Source organism: Marmota monax, unplaced genomic scaffold, assembly GCF_021218885.2.
Source record: "Marmota monax isolate L192 unplaced genomic scaffold, Marmota_monax_Labrador192_F-V1.1 WCK01_AAM20220418_F8-fsc00069, whole genome shotgun sequence".
NCBI classification, from domain to species: domain Eukaryota; kingdom Metazoa; phylum Chordata; class Mammalia; order Rodentia; family Sciuridae; genus Marmota; species Marmota monax.
This window is the reverse complement of record NW_026695243.1, coordinates 6,982,525-7,000,484: the sequence shown is the minus strand read 5'-3', so window position 1 is coordinate 7,000,484 and position 17,960 is coordinate 6,982,525. Positions and strand designations below refer to the sequence as shown.

The 17,960-nt window shown below is 45.5% G+C and overlaps 3 protein-coding genes and 1 long non-coding RNA gene across 4 annotated transcripts; 1 reads left to right on the top strand and 3 right to left on the bottom strand.

Annotated features, from left to right (window-relative positions):
- Nucleotides 1-38: 38 nt before the first annotated feature.
- On the bottom strand, nt 39-2,594 carry Spag8 (sperm associated antigen 8). Its single transcript, XM_046457267.2, has 7 exons — nt 2,472-2,594; nt 1,407-2,370; nt 1,111-1,285; nt 847-892; nt 650-764; nt 465-527; nt 39-361 (listed from the first exon to the last, which is right to left on the bottom strand). Exons 1-7 carry the CDS (start codon nt 2,507-2,509, stop codon nt 167-169), a joined length of 1,596 nt encoding a protein of 531 aa, XP_046313223.1. The 5' UTR covers nt 2,510-2,594; the 3' UTR covers nt 39-166.
- On the top strand, nt 1,955-2,719 carry LOC124101341 (uncharacterized). The gene is made up of 2 exons (XR_006854590.2): nt 1,955-2,063; nt 2,453-2,719. It is a non-coding gene; the product is annotated as an uncharacterized LOC124101341 (long non-coding RNA).
- Nucleotides 2,720-3,336: 617 nt separating this feature from the next.
- Hint2 (histidine triad nucleotide binding protein 2) lies at nt 3,337-5,731 on the bottom strand. The gene is made up of 5 exons (XM_046457268.2): nt 5,571-5,731; nt 3,997-4,137; nt 3,806-3,910; nt 3,628-3,700; nt 3,337-3,514 (listed from the first exon to the last, which is right to left on the bottom strand). Exons 1-5 carry the CDS (start codon nt 5,649-5,651, stop codon nt 3,423-3,425), a joined length of 492 nt encoding a protein of 163 aa, XP_046313224.1. The 5' UTR covers nt 5,652-5,731; the 3' UTR covers nt 3,337-3,422.
- Nucleotides 5,732-7,867: 2,136 nt separating this feature from the next.
- Fam221b (family with sequence similarity 221 member B) lies at nt 7,868-16,264 on the bottom strand. Its single transcript, XM_058578065.1, has 7 exons — nt 16,253-16,264; nt 14,721-15,372; nt 14,422-14,565; nt 10,369-10,479; nt 9,977-10,174; nt 9,661-9,780; nt 7,868-9,517 (listed from the first exon to the last, which is right to left on the bottom strand). The coding sequence occupies exons 1-7, from the start codon at nt 16,262-16,264 to the stop codon at nt 9,336-9,338; spliced, it is 1,419 nt and encodes a 472-aa protein (XP_058434048.1). The 3' UTR covers nt 7,868-9,335.
- Between the last annotated feature and the right edge of the window lie 1,696 nt (nt 16,265-17,960).

Below are 17,960 nucleotides of genomic sequence, written 5' to 3'. Positions count from 1 at the left end.
TGCACACAGTGACTCACAGAATCAGTCAATTAACAGTCTCAGGATGAAGAACCTTTATGTAAAGCTCCTTCATCAAGTACAGAGGGAATTAACTTCCTTCTGCTCACCTCTCTGATATAAGCAGAAACAGATTCCAAATTCCATATCCAACTTCCCCCTTCAACTTTTACACAGGACCCATTCTGCCCCCTGGATGCCCCTGCCCTTCTCTCTGACAGGCAAGGGAAGACATTTCCCCTAATTGGTGGGGATAATTCTCAAGTTCATAGGGCAAAGGCTGACCCAGAGACAAGGGCACTGGTGTTGAGAAGCTGCAGTTCTTCCGGAACGGTGTGTCCAGTGTCCTGATGTTACTGACACCCTGGATCAATGCCAACATGATGACAGGTCCCTCTCCCCACAATAGACAGACTCTTCCCTGTCTTCTCTTCTCCATCCCCCCACACCTAGTCACTCTCACACACCGGTAACTGCGGTGCCCTCTGAATCCAGAAGCTTTCAGGCTGTTCCCGACGATAATCGTGAGGCTGTAGGGAGAAATACTGAATAATTGGACTTTGGTCCTTTCTCTCAACTTCTGGACTAGGAACTTTCCCACCACCTATCAATCAGAGCCCTGCTGTGCAAGTGGGGTAGGATGGGTTCTCACCTTCGTTGGGGCAGGAGGCCCTCCTTGCACCAGCTCCATTCTGTAGTCATGGTGTGTCACTGACTCCGCCTTAAAGGGCTTCTTTATGGGTTCCAGATCTGCCTGTACCTCTTTACTATGCAGCCCTGGGAGATGTCAAGGCCATTCTCCCCAGTTTTGCTCTTCCCCCTCCCCCTCCCCCTCCCCTAGTTTCTCACCAGATCTGGTGGTGCAGGAGCATCTCCACCATGGCTTCACGCTTCCCTGTGGGAGGGTGAAGTGGGAGTGTGATTACAAAGCAGGCCCCAAAAATTAAAAAAAAAAAAAAAAAAAAAAGAAAAGAAAAAGAAACAAATTTGAGAAAAGGAATGGGAATCTTAGATTTTGCCCTTATATCCATCACACAATCCACAGTCCCACCAGAAATTCCTTCCTCTTTTTTGTCTGCCTGATGGGCTCATTCTGGCTGTCATGCTTCACACCTTGAAGAGGCTGAGAAAGGTTTCTTGGGGGCTGGTATGAATCCTTCTGGGTGGTACTCGAGGGCATGGGTGAAGGTGGTTGGGTGGTCAGCAGTCCCTGGTGTCCATGTCGGAAGAAGAAACTCTCAGAGATATCCTGCCAGTTTGGAACTTGATCCAGGTGGTTTGTAGCTCTCTGTGGGCCGTAAGTTGAATGACTGTGATATCCCTTGTTATCTACCCTCATCACAAACTATTGGCTCCCCTAGAAACTTGGGTCAGCCTTCAAAAAAGAAAAGAAGGTCAAAACTTAATACCTCTTCCTCCCAGTTGTAGAGGAGGCACTGGCCCCGTGGCATTGTTTCATAGAGAAACTTAGGCTTCCCTCCATCTTCTCGGGTTTTCCACAGCCCTCGGGCACCAGGTTCTGAGACTTGCAAAGATTCCCAAGATGGTTGTTTCTGAGGATCCCAGTGGCAGTATTGATTCCAGGAGGCATAATTAGGAAAAAGATCTGGCCTAAGGTTTTTGAACCTTTGAGGAGTGCTGGGCCTGGGCTCAGGGCCAGGGCTAGAACCTGGACCAGCTCCAGAGGCAGGATCAGGACCTGAGGCAGGACCGAAGCCTTGGCCAGAGGTATGGCCACGACCAGTGTCAGAACGAGGGATAGTGGCAAGGCCAGAGGGAGGGATAGTGCCAGGGCCAGAGGGAGGGATAGTGCCAGGGCCAGAGGGAAGGATAGTGCCAGGGCCAGAGGGAGGGACAGTTCCAGGGCCAGGACCAGTGAGGAAGCCAGGGCTAGAGCCACTTCCAGGACCAGTGCCAGAACTAGGGACTAAACCACGGTCAGGAACAGAACTGGAGCCAGGGAAAGAACTATAGCCACGGAAGCCAGGACTGGGGACAGGGCTGGAGCTGGAACCAGTTAAAGGGTCAGAGCTGAAGCCAGGAACAGGAGCAGCGCTAGAGCTAAGGTCAGTTGTAGTATAGGGATGCCTAGCAGTAGAGGAAACATAGTCAGGGTCAAAGCCAAGACTTTCACGGCCTATTTGTGGGGTTCCAGCATAGACCGCCCCAAGAAAATTGTCAGAGGAGGGCTCTGTGAACCTAGAATAGGGTGCTGGGGTCTCTGTAAATAATGCAGCTGCTCTGGCGGAGGCGGCGGCTGCGGCAGCTGATGCAGTGGTTGCGGATGCCAGGGCTGATGCATGGCCATGTGAAGAAAGAAACGGTTCCGAAACAGTCCCTAGTTCTTCGGCGCAGGGTTGTACTTCTAAAGATCTAAAAGAAAACAAAAGCGTCAAGGTATCAAAAGCCCAGCAGAGGAAGTCCGCTGACCTTTCTTGTCCCTTTTCACTTGCAGCCAGAGCTGTGGCTCTCACCGCGACGGCGATCCCTCTGTAGATTCGTTGGGCTCCATCTTCAGGCTTCAGCTACACGGTTGCCATAGAGACAGCAAAAAATTCCAAGAGACTGCGCAGAACTAAAGCTGGGCGGAAGTGGAGGGAAGAGGTGGAGGCAAGTCCTCTGAGGGGCGGAAGTCTTAAGCTGGGTGCGCTCTCCGTTTTCTGGTTCCGACTCCATGCTGCCTCAGACGCGGTTTTAAGGTTCCATTAGCCTGAGACCTCGACTTCCCTGTTCAAGCCTGATTCTTTGCGGCTAAGGTGATTCTTTATGGGGATACCTTGGAGACTGGCATAGGACCGTGGCATCGGACAAACGCCTAGTTGATGTGTTGTGGAGGACCAATAGTAGCTTCCTCTTAATTTGCTTGGTTCATTCTCAAAAGTGAGGAGTGAGGAGGCTTTAAAATTGTTTTTAAGGATGAAAATATATAAAACAGTTAAAGAGCAAAACAGAGAACATATGGAGCAGCATATAGCTAACAGCTGGTGTGTTCGTGTGTGTATGTTACTACTTTTCAAATATTAGGCCCTTATATTGACTACCTTCCTCCCAATTCCCTTTTGAACCTGGTTGGGCCTCTGAATGAAGTCCAGGATTACACCTGGGTTTCAGTCTCTTTCTACTCATTCAGGCTCATTCCTACTGCTACTTTTCTAAAGTTTGACCCAGGGCAGATTACTAGTCATGAGGCATATCTACAGGCAGGTGCTTTTTTTGACCACACAGTGGGCTTCCTCAGTGTCTCTTACTTTGATCATTGTCAAAGGAGCACACAGCAGAATCACTCTTCTTTCCCCTTTGTGGTATAAATCCTTTTTATTAAAGACAGGCATGCAAAAGTGAGGGAGAACAGGTTTATTAGCATCACAGGGTTCCTTTTCCCATCCAAACATCCAGATCTGAGTTTCTTGGGTCAGTTGGCAGGTTCAACCTGGAGGCCACTGGAGCTGCCGGCCTCCAAGTACGTGAATGTGAAGGTGATATACAGATTGTGCTCCCAGCTTTCCATCATTGATCACTGAAATAGAGCTTGAAGTTAGGGGGTCAGGATTATGGGAGAGGTCAAAGAATGAAGATCATATTGAGGAGCAGGAATTCATAGATGAGGGACCCATGGGCCAAGTCACTCACCAAGTCGGTATCCATCTCCCAGGCCCTCAGCTTTTGCTGTTTTCTTGGCTACAAGGAGAAGGTGTCCTAGAAGCTATAGGGAGAAGGGAGGGACATAGTTGTCTTTATTCACAGAGGGCAAAACCTCTAGCTTTACCAGGGCTCTTCCCACAACAACTCCTGGCCTTGTTCTTCCCACCTGCTGGTCTTCTTCTTCAGCCTGGCTAATACGAGGAATGGGCTTCTTAGGAATGACCAGAAAATGCACAGGAGCTTGAGGGGCCACATCACGGAACACCAGACACTGGGAGCAATGACAGGCCAGAGACAATCACATTAGTTTATCAGGCTAGCTGTATCTATGAAATTCCTAAGGGGTTTGGTTCCCACCTGTTGGTCCTCATATAGAATGTCAGCTGGAAGGCTTCTGTCCAGGATCCGGGAAAAGATGGTTGGAGCTGCTCCTCCAGGAGCTGCCTGCTGGGCCTTAGCCACTTCATTCCCATTTATCATACCTGCAGCTCCTCGGACCTGCAGGAGAATCAGATACACCCAAGGGAGGGAACTGGCAATAACTCTTCCATGTACTCAGTTGGAGCTGGCAGAGTTGTGCTTTGATAGTTATCAACCTATTACATGCTGGTATTCCATATGTAGGGTGTGTGTGTGTGTTTGTGTGTATGTATATATGTATATGTGTATGTATGTATGTGTGTGTGTGTGTATATATATATATATATATATATATATATATATATATATATATAAATGACTATGAGACACTGGGACATAACTGGCAATATTATGCAAGATTCAGGAGTGCAATTGATTCCTGCTAATGTGTGTATAAAATCTAACATGTGCAGGGAAAAGGATCCAAAATGAGAGTCTCAAGATTTATGTCTCAGTTCCTGTTCTAACACTGAATTACCTCAGAAAAATTTCTTCTGTAGCTTCATATAAAAAGGGGCGGTTTGTATTATCTCAACACAGCTTGAAGGTCTGTATACTCCCACCTTGTTAGTATGTGTTCACTTATTTCCATTACTTGTTTTCTGATATTTAAGCCTGGTTACCTGTTTATTTAGGTTTTAATGCATATGTCCTGTTTGACTCTAGCTCTTTCTCATTTGGGTGTCATGTCTGATCTCTTACGTGGATTTTAACTCTAGTAACTTACATCAGTGGAATTACATATTAATTTAGCCAGGCAGTGGTGCACACATGTAATCCCAGAGGCTTGGGAGGCTGAGGCAGGAGGATTTCGAGTTCTAAGCCAGCCTCAGCAATTTAGCAACTTAGTGAGACCCTGTCTCTGAATAAAATACAAAAAAGGGCTGGGATGTGGCTCAGTGGTTGAGTGTCCCTGGATGGTTCATTCCCCAGTACCAAAAATATATAAATAAAATAAATTAAAATAAAAAATAAATAAATCAGCTAAATGAACTCAGTCCTCCCCCAGTTATCCAGGAGGAAGAGATATACCTGTTTCCCATGGACTCAGAGAAAAATAAAGTCAGTGCGTCATAATGGGGGAGAAAAGAACTGGACGAATTAGGCTCTTGACTCCCGAGTTGCTACTGCAAAGTGGGGAAGATCAAAGGTTAACACCTTTGTTTATTAGAAGGCCCAAGGGAGCAGGCAGAGGACTTGCTCTGAGAGACCTCACTTTCTACTGAGGGAACTGAGGTGACCGGCCAGCTGGGCTTCAGACAATGGAGGGCAGCAGCTGCTGCATTGACCCCGTCCTGACCTCGGAGCCAGGGCCTGTGCGGGGAGGCGGTGATCGCTAGTTCGCTACACCCGCAGCCATCAAGTCCGACCTCACCGCACAATCCTAGAGCTTGATCCTCGGAAAGGGCAGTGGCTCTGCAAGGCTGCTGGGTTGCTTGCGCCGTGGCTCCCGCCACAGAGGGCGTCAGAAACTGAGGAAGTCCCTCCTTGTCCCCGCGGACACTTCTCACCTGCACCCCCCGGGGCCCAGAGGCCGCCAAGGCTCTGCTCGCCGCGCGCAAGCTGGCGGCTAGCACCACCGCAGCAGCCATCCTCCCGGAGCTGCGGGAACCGCTCACTCGTCCCGCACTCTGCGGCCTACGGAAGGTGGGCAGTCGGAGAGGGAGAGCTGGGGTCATTGGCCCCTTCCGCGGCCGGGGGCGGGCCTGGCCACCTCCATTGGATCGCGGTTCCGGGCGCTACTCAAGCCATTGGCTCCGCTGCCACTTTAGAGGCGGAATCTTTTCATCCAATTGGCTGCATCTTCCAACGCAGGGCCAATTCCCACTCCATTGGCTTCGTCTTTTAGCGTAAAAGTTCCTTCTTGAGTGTTGTCTCTGATTTCGCTACGAGATAAATTTCCAAGGATTAAGAAACTTGGAGGTGTAATTTTTCACCTAGTTGGCTTTGACTCACAGCCATAGCTCGGTTTAGGTTAGGGACCCCGAGCTTTCACGTTCCCGGCTAGTCCTTCTCAGTTCTGGCCCCTACTGGTGGGCTGGAGGAAGGGGGCGGGCTCCGTCAGTTGCTGCACAAAGGTTTAAACGTACTTTGGATCCTTTCACTGTTTTGGCTAGGCGGCGGGCAAGGTTCTGAGGGCATTAGGTACATGTGGTTCCAGGAATCACCTGGGTGGGGCTAAAGATGAACCGGAAGGGGGTCTTTCTAATTGGTGGTGTTGATACCCAGCATTTTCTCCACACGGGCGGTTTCAGTCACTTGACCATTTCAGAGATTTTTTTGTGTGTGTGATACTGGGATTGCACCCAGAGCCTCAGGCACACTAGGCAGGCGCTCTACCACTGAAGTACGTCCCCAGCGCCCCTCACCTTTTGGGGATAATTATTTTCAGATTTTGAGACTGGGTCTTGCTAAATTGCCTAAGCAGTCCTCAAACTTGGGATCCTCCTGCTTCAGCCTTCCAAGATCACAGGCTTGGGTCACCGCGCAGGAACCATTTGGAAGATTTTAAAAGGCAATTCATTCTTGTGTTCTCATTAACACATTCACACCATAAATTATTTCCAGGTCAGTTTTTTTTTTAATTGGTTTTAGATATATATGACAGTAGTGTGTGTGTGTGTTTTATATATATATATATATATATATATATATATATATAAAAATTATATATATATATATATATATATATATAAATTATATATATATATAAATTATATATATATAAAAATTATATATATATATAAATTTTTTTTAATCGGGTGAAGATGGGAACGTCCTACCTTTACTGCACCAAAAAGCAAAGGAATATGCATCTAATGTTCTTTTCTAATCAAGAGTATGATATAGTTAGCTCAGGAGTTTTCAGGGAAACATGTTCACTCTGCTGGAGTTCATACTTTTGATATAAGAAACATCGTGTCACGAAAATACTCAAGACAGGGTGAATTTAGTCTGAAGTTTAACACAGGATAAATCTCCACTGTTTTTCTTTTTTAAAAAAGCACATGACCTGCCACATACAGGAGCTTAATAACTGTTTGTTGAATTAATCAAATTTGGTGTTACATTTTTTTTATAATATATGGCATATTATTCTCCCATCAATTTTTCAAATTATTACATAGGCTATGTCAATATATCAGGTAATGGGGCTGCATACTATTTCCTTAATGAGTTTACCATAGCACTCTGTAGCTGACTTTTAAATGAATTAGTTTTAGATGAATGGTTATCAAGGAGCATATAATCAGTATTGGAAAATTCTTCTAGAGTTAGTACAGTCTCCTTTTCTTTAAAGTTGTGTTGCTGGGGCTTTATGCCTGCTATACAAGGCTCAATCACTGAACTACATCCCTAACCCTACCGGATCTCTTTTATATAACTATATTATTGTTAGAAAGTCCATTGTTCTCCAAAGGGCAGACATTTTTTTTTTTAAATTTACTTTTTAGTTTTCGGTGAACACAACATCTTTATTTTATTTTTATGTGGTGCTGAGGATTGAACCTAGTGCCCGCGCATGCCAGGCGTGCCAGGTGAGCAGGCTATGCTTGAGCCACGTCCCCAGCCCCAGGGCAGACATTTGATCCTGTGATGTTCCCTAGGGGTCTTAGTAGTCTAGGCTGTATTCCTTCCCTTGGTAGGACAGACGACCTCCCTAAATGTGAGGAAATGTAGAATGACCTCTTCTCTGTATCCCAGAGGCTTCCTTTCTCTATGCTTCTGGGACACCTGAAGACCTTAAAACTCCCTGGAGAAGGCAAGAGAACTGAGATCTAGAAGAGGAAGGAAACCAGCCTGGAGGGATAGTGAATACAAAGCTTGTTAAAACTGGTTATTTCCTTGGGTTTTCACAGAGAACAACACTGGTTAATCCTGTTTTACAGATCCAGAAACCAAGGCCCAAAGTGGGGAAGTTCTTCTCTAGAGGCACAGAGCTCCATCAGTGTCAGGCTTTCCAACTCCTGGAAGAATTACCTATCAACTTCCTTGTTACTCCCCCAAATTCACTGTTTTTTCACAGTTTTCTCTATTCTAAGTCCTTGTTATCACCTACAGCTGTTCTCATGTGAAAGCTGTAATGCTTTGCAGGCTCTGATTGTTGTCTCCTTAATTCAGTCCATGCCACTACAACTGCTACTGGACCTCGTTAGAGACTTTTATTTCCTTTCAACTCATCAATTGATTCCTGGAATCATTTTCTTTCCCTATTTGTATCATCCACACCCTCCACATCTTTATGCCAATTCCTTTTGCCTCATTTTCCTGATAATCCTTCCCGACAACCTCCCATCTCCATCTATCAGGTAATCTAAACATTTTTCTTAGGTTTTTCACTTCCAACTGTACCTGAATCCTAAACTATGATCAGGATTTTCTCCAATTCCCCAACATTAGCCTGCCTAAACTCTCACCTTTCCCTTCTTGTCTCCTAATACTCCCTCATTCTTATCCTCTTCATAGAGAAGCTATCAGAAGGGAAATTCTCTAATATGTTTCCTGAAGCTCAGTGAAGGCTCCAAACTTTCGTTCCTCTTCTTGGTCTCAGGAAGTGATGTTCCTTTTTGTTCAGAGCATATCCCTTCACCTCTGCCTGATCTCATACCATTTCTTTTTCTCTGGGATCTTGTCTCACTAGGAATCTTTCCTCTTTCTTCTGCATCTTTCAAGGACATTTTATCTACTGGTCTCTTCCCCCTTTCCTTCCTAAAAAACTGCTTCCTTGACTCCATATCTCCCTCTGGATATTGTCTGACGTTTTCCCTGCATTTTTCATCCAAGCTTCTGGAAGAGTCCCTTTCAAACTCATAGCTATTTTGTTTCTCCCTCTACTATACCAGTATGAAACTGTACTCTCTGAAGTCCCCACTTTCTAACTGTAAAATCCAATGGGCACTATTTAGTCTTTATCTTACAGAAGCCCTAGCTACATCTTAAATCATTGCCCACTTTATCCTTCTTGAAATTTCCTCCCTTCTTGGCTTTCTTGAAATCACTCTGCTTGTGATGTCACAGCCAGAAGGTTGAATGTGGGCATGATGTGGGGCAGATAGCTGGATCCAGCCTTTATCCTGCTTGGTGCTGTCTCTTGCCCCCAAACAGTGCCAACTCTAATGACTTTTGGTTGGCTCTTGGCTCTACTGCCCCATATAGGACTACGTCAGATTCTAGTGGCTTCCATTTTATTGCTGATCTGGGCCAGGCTCAGAAGGGCCTATGCCGTTTGTTGAAGTGTATGTCCCTGGAGGATGGGAGAGTAAATGTTTAAAGGATCAGGTATGGCGGTCAGATGGGGGACCAGGCTGGAGTCTGTGTGGGCTAGGGAATGCAGGGGAACTAGGGTGGGGACTGGGATGACAAGGGAGCCTTTGCATCTGGAGGGCCTCGAAGTCAGAGCTGTTCAGGATGGTTTCTTGGAGGACAGGCATGTCTGCAAATGTCACATATTCTGCTCCTGGGGGTAGAAACCAGTTCAGGCATTGGATTTGGGGAGTGAGAAAATACAGTAGTCCTGGAGGGGACAGTTAAGGTGCCTTTCTGCCCAGCCTCCTGACTACAGATGCTGGGCTGGCCCCCTGTCCCAGATTGCATCCTTACCATGAGGTCTCCCTCCTCGTCGGCGTGTCTCCTGGGTCTCAAAGAAAGTCTCATGTTCCTCCCAGGGCCAGTCACAAGCGGCACAGAGGAAATTAGACTCAAAATTGTTGCAGCCACAACCTGAGACAAAAGGACAGCCCAGGAGAATATAGAGAATGGAGAGGCATCTCCATGGGCTGACTACATTCTCAGCTCTTCCTTACCCACCAAACACCAAACAAGTATCTTTTTTATCAGCTCCCCACTCTCCTCCCCAAACTATTTGCATCCTATACTCACTTCTTCCCACCCAATACTCCCCTGCATTAGAAGTTACCACGATGCCTGCAGGGATGAGTTCCAGTGGCTGCATGCTCTTCATGGCTATGTTTGCAGCGACATTGAGCCCTCCAGGCCTTGGGATCAAAAGTGGCTCGTCTCTTGAGCCAGAATTCACCCACCTCTTCTGGGCGTGATGGGATGAAGCAGAACATGAGGCAGCGGCACTGACTCACATTGCAGGGCACAGTTATGTCTATGGGACAAGGATGGGTGGTAGGGTTGGATGAGCACCTGACAGGGCCTGGCCTGCCCATGCCAAATCCTCCCCATATTAACACACACACACACACACACACACACACACACACACACAGTTTCACATATCCCAAGACATGATGACAGAGTTGTCCCTCCATACCTGACAAAGGCTGGTCACTTCTCCCCTACCTGAGATAATGTGGTGCTCTCTCAGTAAGTGTCCACAAAAGCACTTGGACTCATCCCCAATCAGGAAGCAGTCCCATAGGTAATGGGGACAGCGCCAACCAATGTAGAGACCTATAAATGGTGAATAATAGGGAATTGTGGAAGGAATGAATAATATGGAAAAGTGAGAAAGAAAAAAAAATCCTAAGCTCTCCCAGATATTTTGACCTATTTCGTGGGGTCAGGGTGGAGCTTCACCTCTACCCCAGGTATGTTTATCTCCACCCCACAGTCCTCACAGCTACCCCATTGACTTTTTCCCTCAAGGTTTTCTGATCATCCCATGTCTTCAATTCCCTTCCTATCCCAGGATCAATTCTATATGAGTCCGCCAGAGATGACTGAAGAGTCTTCAGTTTCTGAGCAGGAAGATTACAGGTAAAATTTTGTTTGAAGGTGAACATGAATCTCACTGAGTTCTTTGTGACTGTGGGGTTTCTTTTCTCTTCCCCTCTTCACATTAGAACCCAGCTTTGCTTTGTTCCTTTGAAGTGTTAGACACTTAGAGGTGAGGAAGAGGAAACGTGGCCAGATATACAGTATGTGATAGGGATTGGTTCCTAAGGAGAATGGTTAGTGACAGACCCTGAAGAAGAGGAGGTGGTTGGGAACCCTTGGTACCAGGAAATAGAAGGAGGACTTCCCCTATCTTCTCTAGATTGGCTCCTTCATATGTCTCTTCTGTGTTCCTAGTGTTAAGGAACTAATACCCTCTTTGAGCCTGAGAAGGGCTGCCTGTTGCTCTCCAAGGCCCAGGAAAAGGGGGTAGGCCAGAAGTTATGGCTGTTGAAGACCAAGAATATGTTCTGAGACTAGGAAAGGAGACATAGAAAGGAAAGCAAGCTTAATAAATATCCCTGAGAGCAGGCACCAGCAGAAGGCTACAACCTTTGAGAGCCTGGTTTCAGCAGTGGGATCTGAAGCTTTCTGGCTTCATGGCCAGTCTCACCATGAGGCAAGAGTGGTGCTATGTCAACATGGTAGGAGAACCAGAGAGCACCTCCCACTCAGATTTTCTCATCCTTTGTTCTTCTAACCAAGAATTCTGCCTGAGTCCCCATGGAGTAGGACCTGAGGCTGCAGGACTCTTATTCCCATTTGAAGTTTCAACTGAAATTTCACCTCTTCCAAAAAGTTGCCCCTGATTTCCCTTGTCTGTCTAGGACCCATTCCACAGCTTCTTGTGTTATTCCTACCATGATTCCCATTAGTGTGTGAGCTCCTTAAGGGTAATACCTGTCTTTTCATACACATTTCTATTCCTAGCACAGGGCCTGGCATGAAATAGGTACTCAGAGAACACAGACTGCCTGACTGTGTGAGCAATTCTAGGCATAAACCTGAAGTTCCACAAGGAAAAAGAATTGGCATGCTTTGTTTTTAACTCTGGCCAGGGTCACAATCCACAAATTTGTGCCTCAGGCCAGGTTTCCTAGTCTTACCCATAGCTTCTTAGGACCTAAAACCTGTTCAGATGCGTCTTTTGGCTTGGCTGATTCTGTCTTGATGCTTACAGCTTGTAGTACCAATGCCCTATTACACCAAGAAAGCTTGGTTGAGGCAGTGTCACAATGGAAATGGGTGGGAGCCAGGATTCCACCAGAGGAATCCTGAACCCTGTCTGGAGTAACAGGACACAGTGGATAAGCAGGTGATGTACAGAAGTACAGAACAAGGGTCTGTGCCCATAGATCAAGGCTTGGCCTGAGATATGGAATTACCTGGTTATCTTTATATGTTAGGCCTTATTTCCATCTTAAGGGAGAGGAAGTATGAAAGACTTTTAGTGATTCTGAGTTGCCCTCAGGATATAATTCCAACTCTTTAGCTGGGCACAGAAATGCCTGCATAATTCTTCCCTTCCAAAGCTGAGCTGGGTTACTCCCCGTCAAAAACACTATTTGCCAGGTATAATATACTGCTGCTGTTCCTTAAGCTGCCTTGTCATGTCTCACCTTACTCTTTTCTTGACTTGGCCGCCTCTCCTTACTATCTTACAGATATCAATTGAGAAATCTTTCCTCGTAAGACATTGTTCCTTTACTACCAAAGATTGGGTGTCCCTCTTCTCTACCCCTGCAGCATTCTTGGTATAGAAATTATTAAAGTGAATTATAATTGTCCTTATTGGTGTCACTTATTAGAGTGCAAATTAGTTTTTTGGACTCTAATGAGGAATTTTGTTTTTGAAACTTTTCCAATCCCACCACCTCCACAGCTAGGCTCGTACTGGCACATAGTTGGTGCACAAATATTTGTTGAAATAATTAAAAAAAGCTTACATTTGACATTTATCAACATGTTACGTGTACTGTCATGTAGTCATTACTCTCTAGGGACTGAAGATACCCAGTATTAAAAGGGGGCCCCAAATATCTTTGATCAGGATTAAATTACACTTCCTGTTTCAATAGGAAAATGAAGGCATTCAATTTAGAAGAAGAAATGAGAAGAAGGTAGTAGACAAGAGTGTCTAAGAAGGGAAACTAACAAATCCTATATTTGCAAGAAAATAAGCAAGAGTAACAGAAGATATTAAAATAAGCAAAAAACAAAACAAAACCTGTCTCAATGCCTGAAATAAACTGAGAAGCAAATTAGATCATTGTGACTTCATTGGCTAGAGGTAGAGTGGGGAGGGATCCTGCATGGGAATGGGGAAAGTAAATTACACAGAGAAGGGATAAGGATATGGAATTACCTGGTTATCTTTATATCTTAAGCCTTATTTCCATCTTAAGTAGAAAGGAAGTATGAAAGACCAACATAAATGTAGTGACATATATAAATTTATTCTAGAAATCTCAGAATCTTCTCATCAGGTCAGGGTGGCCCTCTTACTGAAGTCAGTAATCCCTATAGATATGAAGTTCAATAACACAGGTAGACATTGTTAAACACAGGATGGTATGTGTTTACACAGCTCGTCTGCACACCCATTACAGAGATACTCAGAGCATGCTGCTAACAGCACAGTTAAAGGTACTAGCTCTGGACTGAGACTTAGATTCAACAGGGCTAGAGGACACAGCTCTCCTCTTCGGTGGGGAGACTCAAAACTTTTGGATATACAAGTTATCATGGATTTCACAAGCAGGGATGGCAGCTTTTTTTTTTTTTTTTGTACCAGGGATTGAACCCAGGGGTGCTTAATCCCGGACCCACATCCATAGCTCCCTCCCTTTTTTTGGGGTATCTGGAATTGAACTCAGGGGCACTCAATCACTGAGCTACATCCCCATCCCTATTTTGTATTTTACTTAGAGACAGGGCCTCATTGAGTTGCTTAGCACCTTGCTTTTGCTGGGGCTGGCTTTTAACTCATGATCCTCCTGCCTCAGCCTCCTGAGCCGCTGGGATTATAGGCATGTGCCATGTGCCCAGCCTCCCAGCCCTTTTTATGTTTTATTTTGAGACAGGGTCTTATCTTTCTGTGTTGACAGCCACACTAAGTTGAGTCTGACTTTGAACCTGTGATCCTCCTGAGCTGCTGGATTATAATCATAAGCCACCACACCGTGTGAGCAATTCTAGGCATAAACCTGAAGTTCCACAAGGAAAAAGAATTGGCATGCTGCTTTGGGATGACAGCTTTTAATTGAGTTGCACCAAAGAGGCTAATGGTTTTTGCCATATCAGAACAACAAGTCTCCTGGAGACTGACCATGGTCCTGGGCCATGTCTGCCTTAGGATCTGTCTGGTACAGGCTACCTGGATCTGGGCCCTAGATCTTGGGCTGGCCTCTGGCCCTTCTGTTTTTAATACATTTATTAAAATTATGATGGGCCATCTGTGCCTGCCTGGACTTTGTATGAATATTCTCACCTTTTGTCAGACCCACACTGCTATTTCTTGGCTTACCCGCTTGCTCCCCTTCCAGATTCCAGGCAGAATGGCATGGCTGTTTCCACAAGGGGCAGCTATCTATGGAATGGGCAGGTTTCCAGATCCTATTGGATTGGAAGATATCCATGGGCCCTCTTACAGGCCTCTGAAAGGCCACCTAGGCTCACCTGTCTGGATAGCATTCAGGGATGCATCCTTCTCCCATTGGAAAAGATGATTCAACTGAGCACCAGACTTCTCCCTCTCCATTTCCTTAGTCAGGTCCATCAGCTCTGCCTGCTTAGCAGGGACCACTGGGCTGCCTATGTAACCTGGGAAGGAAGGGGATGAGTAACCAGGTGGAAGTGAGAAGTCCCTAAAATTAAGAGGAAGGGCCATGTCCAAGAGGAACACAGTCCTCTCCTTCTGGAGTAGGTCAAGGACAGTAGACAGTGATGAGAACAGGGGAAAGGGCAGGAGCAATTACGGCCAACTCCTTTCTTCTCCTTTTTCTTGCCCAGCTGGTGTTCAGGATGGGCTGTCTGAGCAGTGATGTCATTGGTATCCATTCCCTCCTTGTTCTCCCCTGAATCTTCCTTCTGCATGGTAGATGTATCCATGTGGTTCTGGGCTGAAGGGCCTGAAACGAAGTGCTTTGGAAAAAGCTCCTGGGAGGATGTCCTTGTCCATGAGACCTCAGTGGAAGAAGACTCAGAGAGGTCATCATCGCTCAATGTATCAGAGGAAGAGAGCTGGTTTACTGGTGAGGACTGAAAAGCAATATGCTTCTCTGGTACTTCAGAATTGTGAGTCTCAAAGGTAGGGGCTTCCAAAGGGACCATGGAGGCTGACTCTTTTAAAGAGGTTACATAGATAGAAGGCTCCAAAGGATTTTCAGAGGTATGGGGCTCTAAAAGGGTCTTGAAAGTGGATTTATCTAAAGGGGGTTCAGAGACAGAATGCTCTAAAAGGCTCTCAGAGGCCTGGGCCTCTAAAGGGATCTGGGAGATGGAAGGCTCCAAGGTAGTTTCAGAGAGGGGGGGCTCCTGTAAATCTTCAGTAGAGGGGTCCTTGGAAGAGGGGTGTTTCTTGGCATCCATGGTGGTATGAGGCTCTTCTGTGACCTTGTCTGCTTCAATCTAATGGTAGAATAAGGTACAGGCTTCGTTAGTTTTAGACTGGAGGGTCTACAAGTCAGGACAGAGAGCATAGGGTTCACAGGGTTGGGGGCGGGCGTGTTATGGAATTAGGAGAAGATTCTCAGTACATGTGAGACACAAGAAGAAAACAAAAAGAGTGTCTCCAATCCCAATTGATTCAAATGTATGAATTGCCAAGATCATTGTAATGTCATGTGTAGCTAATTAAAAAAAAAAAGAGTGTCTCCAGGTATAATGCCAGGAGGTTCTCTCATGTGGCAAACATGATGAGGCATGCTGCTAATGGGAGGTTAGGGAGCTGAAACTTAAAAGTTTGAAAGGCCGAAGTAGGGCTGGGGATGTGGCTCAAGTGGTAGTGCACTCACCTAGCATGTGTGAGGCACTGGGTTCAATTCTCAGCACCACATAAAAATGAAATAAAGATATTGTATCCACATAAAAAACTAAAAAAATAAATACTTTAAAAAAAAAAAAAAGAAAGGCCGAAGTAGTCAGAATCCCATCAGTAGATGGTAGCAGAGGACCATCCCTAGGAGGGAGTCTGAACATAGCTATTTGGCCAGTCCAAGAGTTGGGTCCTAGGTATGTCTTTGGCCCCTGGAGGTCAAGCTATGGCATTCCAGAGATTGAGAATATCAAGCCAAAGTTGGGGTTGGCTCTCAAGAGTGAAGAGTATGCCATGATGCCTAAGGCAGGGAGGCCCTGTCTGTAGTCTGGTTTTGTTTAGGGACCACATATACCCTCTCTTGATGACGTCATTTATATTTAAGGATTCAACTACTTCTAGCTGTGTGCTGCTGACTTCTAAGTCCATATTTCCAGAGTAGATCCTCTCTAGACTCTTGTATTTCACACTCACCCAACTGCCCATGGGACATTTCTAAATGGATGTCCCAGAGACATCAAATTGAACTCTGAAAATTATCCTAGTCTTCTTTTTGCTAAGTCCTGATCTTCAAATAGGTAATGAGAACTGCATTTCTATTTTCTAAAAAGTCTTGATACGCATTCTCTCCTTTGCTATTCCTCCAATTTTATTCATGTTCTCATTATTTTCTGCCTGAATTGTGTAATAACTTTGCCTCTGTACTGCCACCCTCAGCATATTAATTCTTTTTTTATTGGTTGTTCAAAACATTACAAAGCTCTTGACATATCATATTTCATACATTAGATTCAAGTGGGTTATGAACTCCCATTTTTACCCCAAATATAGATTGCAGAATCACATCGGTTACACATCCACATTTTTACATAATGCCATATTAGTAACTGTTGTATTCTGCTACCTTTCCTATCCTCTACTATCCCCCCAGCATATTAATTCATTTACCCATTATTTTATTCATTTATGTAATTTACACTTTTTGCAAAGAGCCTGATCTTATGCTTTTACTCAAGCACTGTACTAAGCCTTGGATTCAGCTGAGTTTGGGAGAGACAAGTCAACTAACAATGACAAGGAATAATTGATATTATGCTGGGGTAAGTATAGGATGCTATGGGGCTGTCTAATTCCTCCTGGAAGGAGGCCCCAGATAGGTAGTCCTTCTTCCTGACCCAATCAACACAAACCCAACATTAGTCTTGCCTTGCTTAAAAGCATTCAATGACTCAGTTTAAATTTGGATTAAGTCCAAATTTCTTTGCCGTTGACATTCAAGGTCTGTTATCATTTGCGACACTACTGAGAATTCCTGCCTTTACTTTCTCTGCTCTCTACTTTTTGCCTTGCTCCAGAGACACTAGATATATCACTTCTTAAACTCATTGGGTGGGTGCAGTGGCACATGACTGTAATCCCAGGAGTTTGGGAGGCTGAGGCAGGAGAATTGCGAGTTGAAAGCCAGCCTCAGCAACTTAGAGAGGCCCTAAGTAATTCAGAGACACCCTGTTTCTAAATACAATAAAAAAAAAAGGGCTGGGGATGTGGCTTAGTGGTTAAACACCCCTTGGTTCAATCCTCAGTACCAAAAGACAAAAAACAAAACAAAAACAAACAACAACACAACAAAAAACCCATAATCCATCAGAGCCTTTCCAAAGGAAAGTTTGGGACGGGAAGTAGTGACAGAGGTAGGGTGATAAGTGGGAAGAGGCTCAAAGTCACTTAGAGGGAAAAGTAGCCGGAGGCTGAAGAACTAAAGAATGGGAGGAAAGGAAAGGGAACCAGAGGGGGAGGAGGGACTGAGGGATGGGGAGGAGAAGGATGAAAAGTAGAAGGTGGCAGGACAGGTATTAGGAGGGGACGAGGTTGAAGGTTTGGGTGGGAAGAACCATTGGAGAAACTACATACCTTTGGGCTTTGGCTTGGTTGTTGTCCTTAGATCAGGAAATTATGGTAGATTGAAGAGCAAAGTGTCGATCCCAAGAGAGGAGATGATCTTGGTTGTGGATGAGCTCGGCTTCAGGAGGTGAAAAGTGAAAGGCCTTGCTTGAAAGTCTATTGTTTGGGGAGACTTGAACATCCGCAGACCTTCGCAAAGGGGCTCTTAACCTTACCTGGGGAGTGGCGATAAGGAAGAGGGGGTCCAGGGTCAAGGAGAGGGGATTGACTGAAACCCCTA

Bases quoted from the DNA above. Each gene is read 5' to 3' on its own strand.
- Fam221b (XM_058578065.1), bottom strand. The intron at 14,566-14,720 runs GTAATTGCTCCT...CTTCCTTCCCAG, and splicing joins GGAGAAGAAAGGAGTTGGCC to GTTACATAGGCAGCCCAGTG. The intron at 9,518-9,660 runs GTAAGGATGCAA...TTCTACCCCCAG, and splicing joins ACGAGGAGGGAGACCTCATG to GAGCAGAATATGTGACATTT.
- Spag8 (XM_046457267.2), bottom strand. From the start codon at position 2,509: ATGGAGCCCAACGAATCTACAGAGGGATCGCCGTCGCG. The intron at 1,286-1,406 runs GTATTAAGTTTT...TACGGCCCACAG, and splicing joins TCTACAACTGGGAGGAAGAG to AGAGCTACAAACCACCTGGA. The intron at 893-1,110 runs GTGTGAAGCATG...ACCCTCCCACAG, and splicing joins CCTTTCTCAGCCTCTTCAAG to GGAAGCGTGAAGCCATGGTG.
- Hint2 (XM_046457268.2), bottom strand. From the start codon at position 5,651: ATGGCTGCTGCGGTGGTGCTAGCCGCCAGCTTGCGCGCGGCGAGCAGA. The intron at 3,701-3,805 runs GTGGGAAGAACA...TTCTCCCTATAG, and splicing joins CTGAAGAAGAAGACCAGCAG to CTTCTAGGACACCTTCTCCT. The intron at 3,515-3,627 runs GTGAGTGACTTG...GCTCTATTTCAG, and splicing joins GGGAGATGGATACCGACTTG to TGATCAATGATGGAAAGCTG.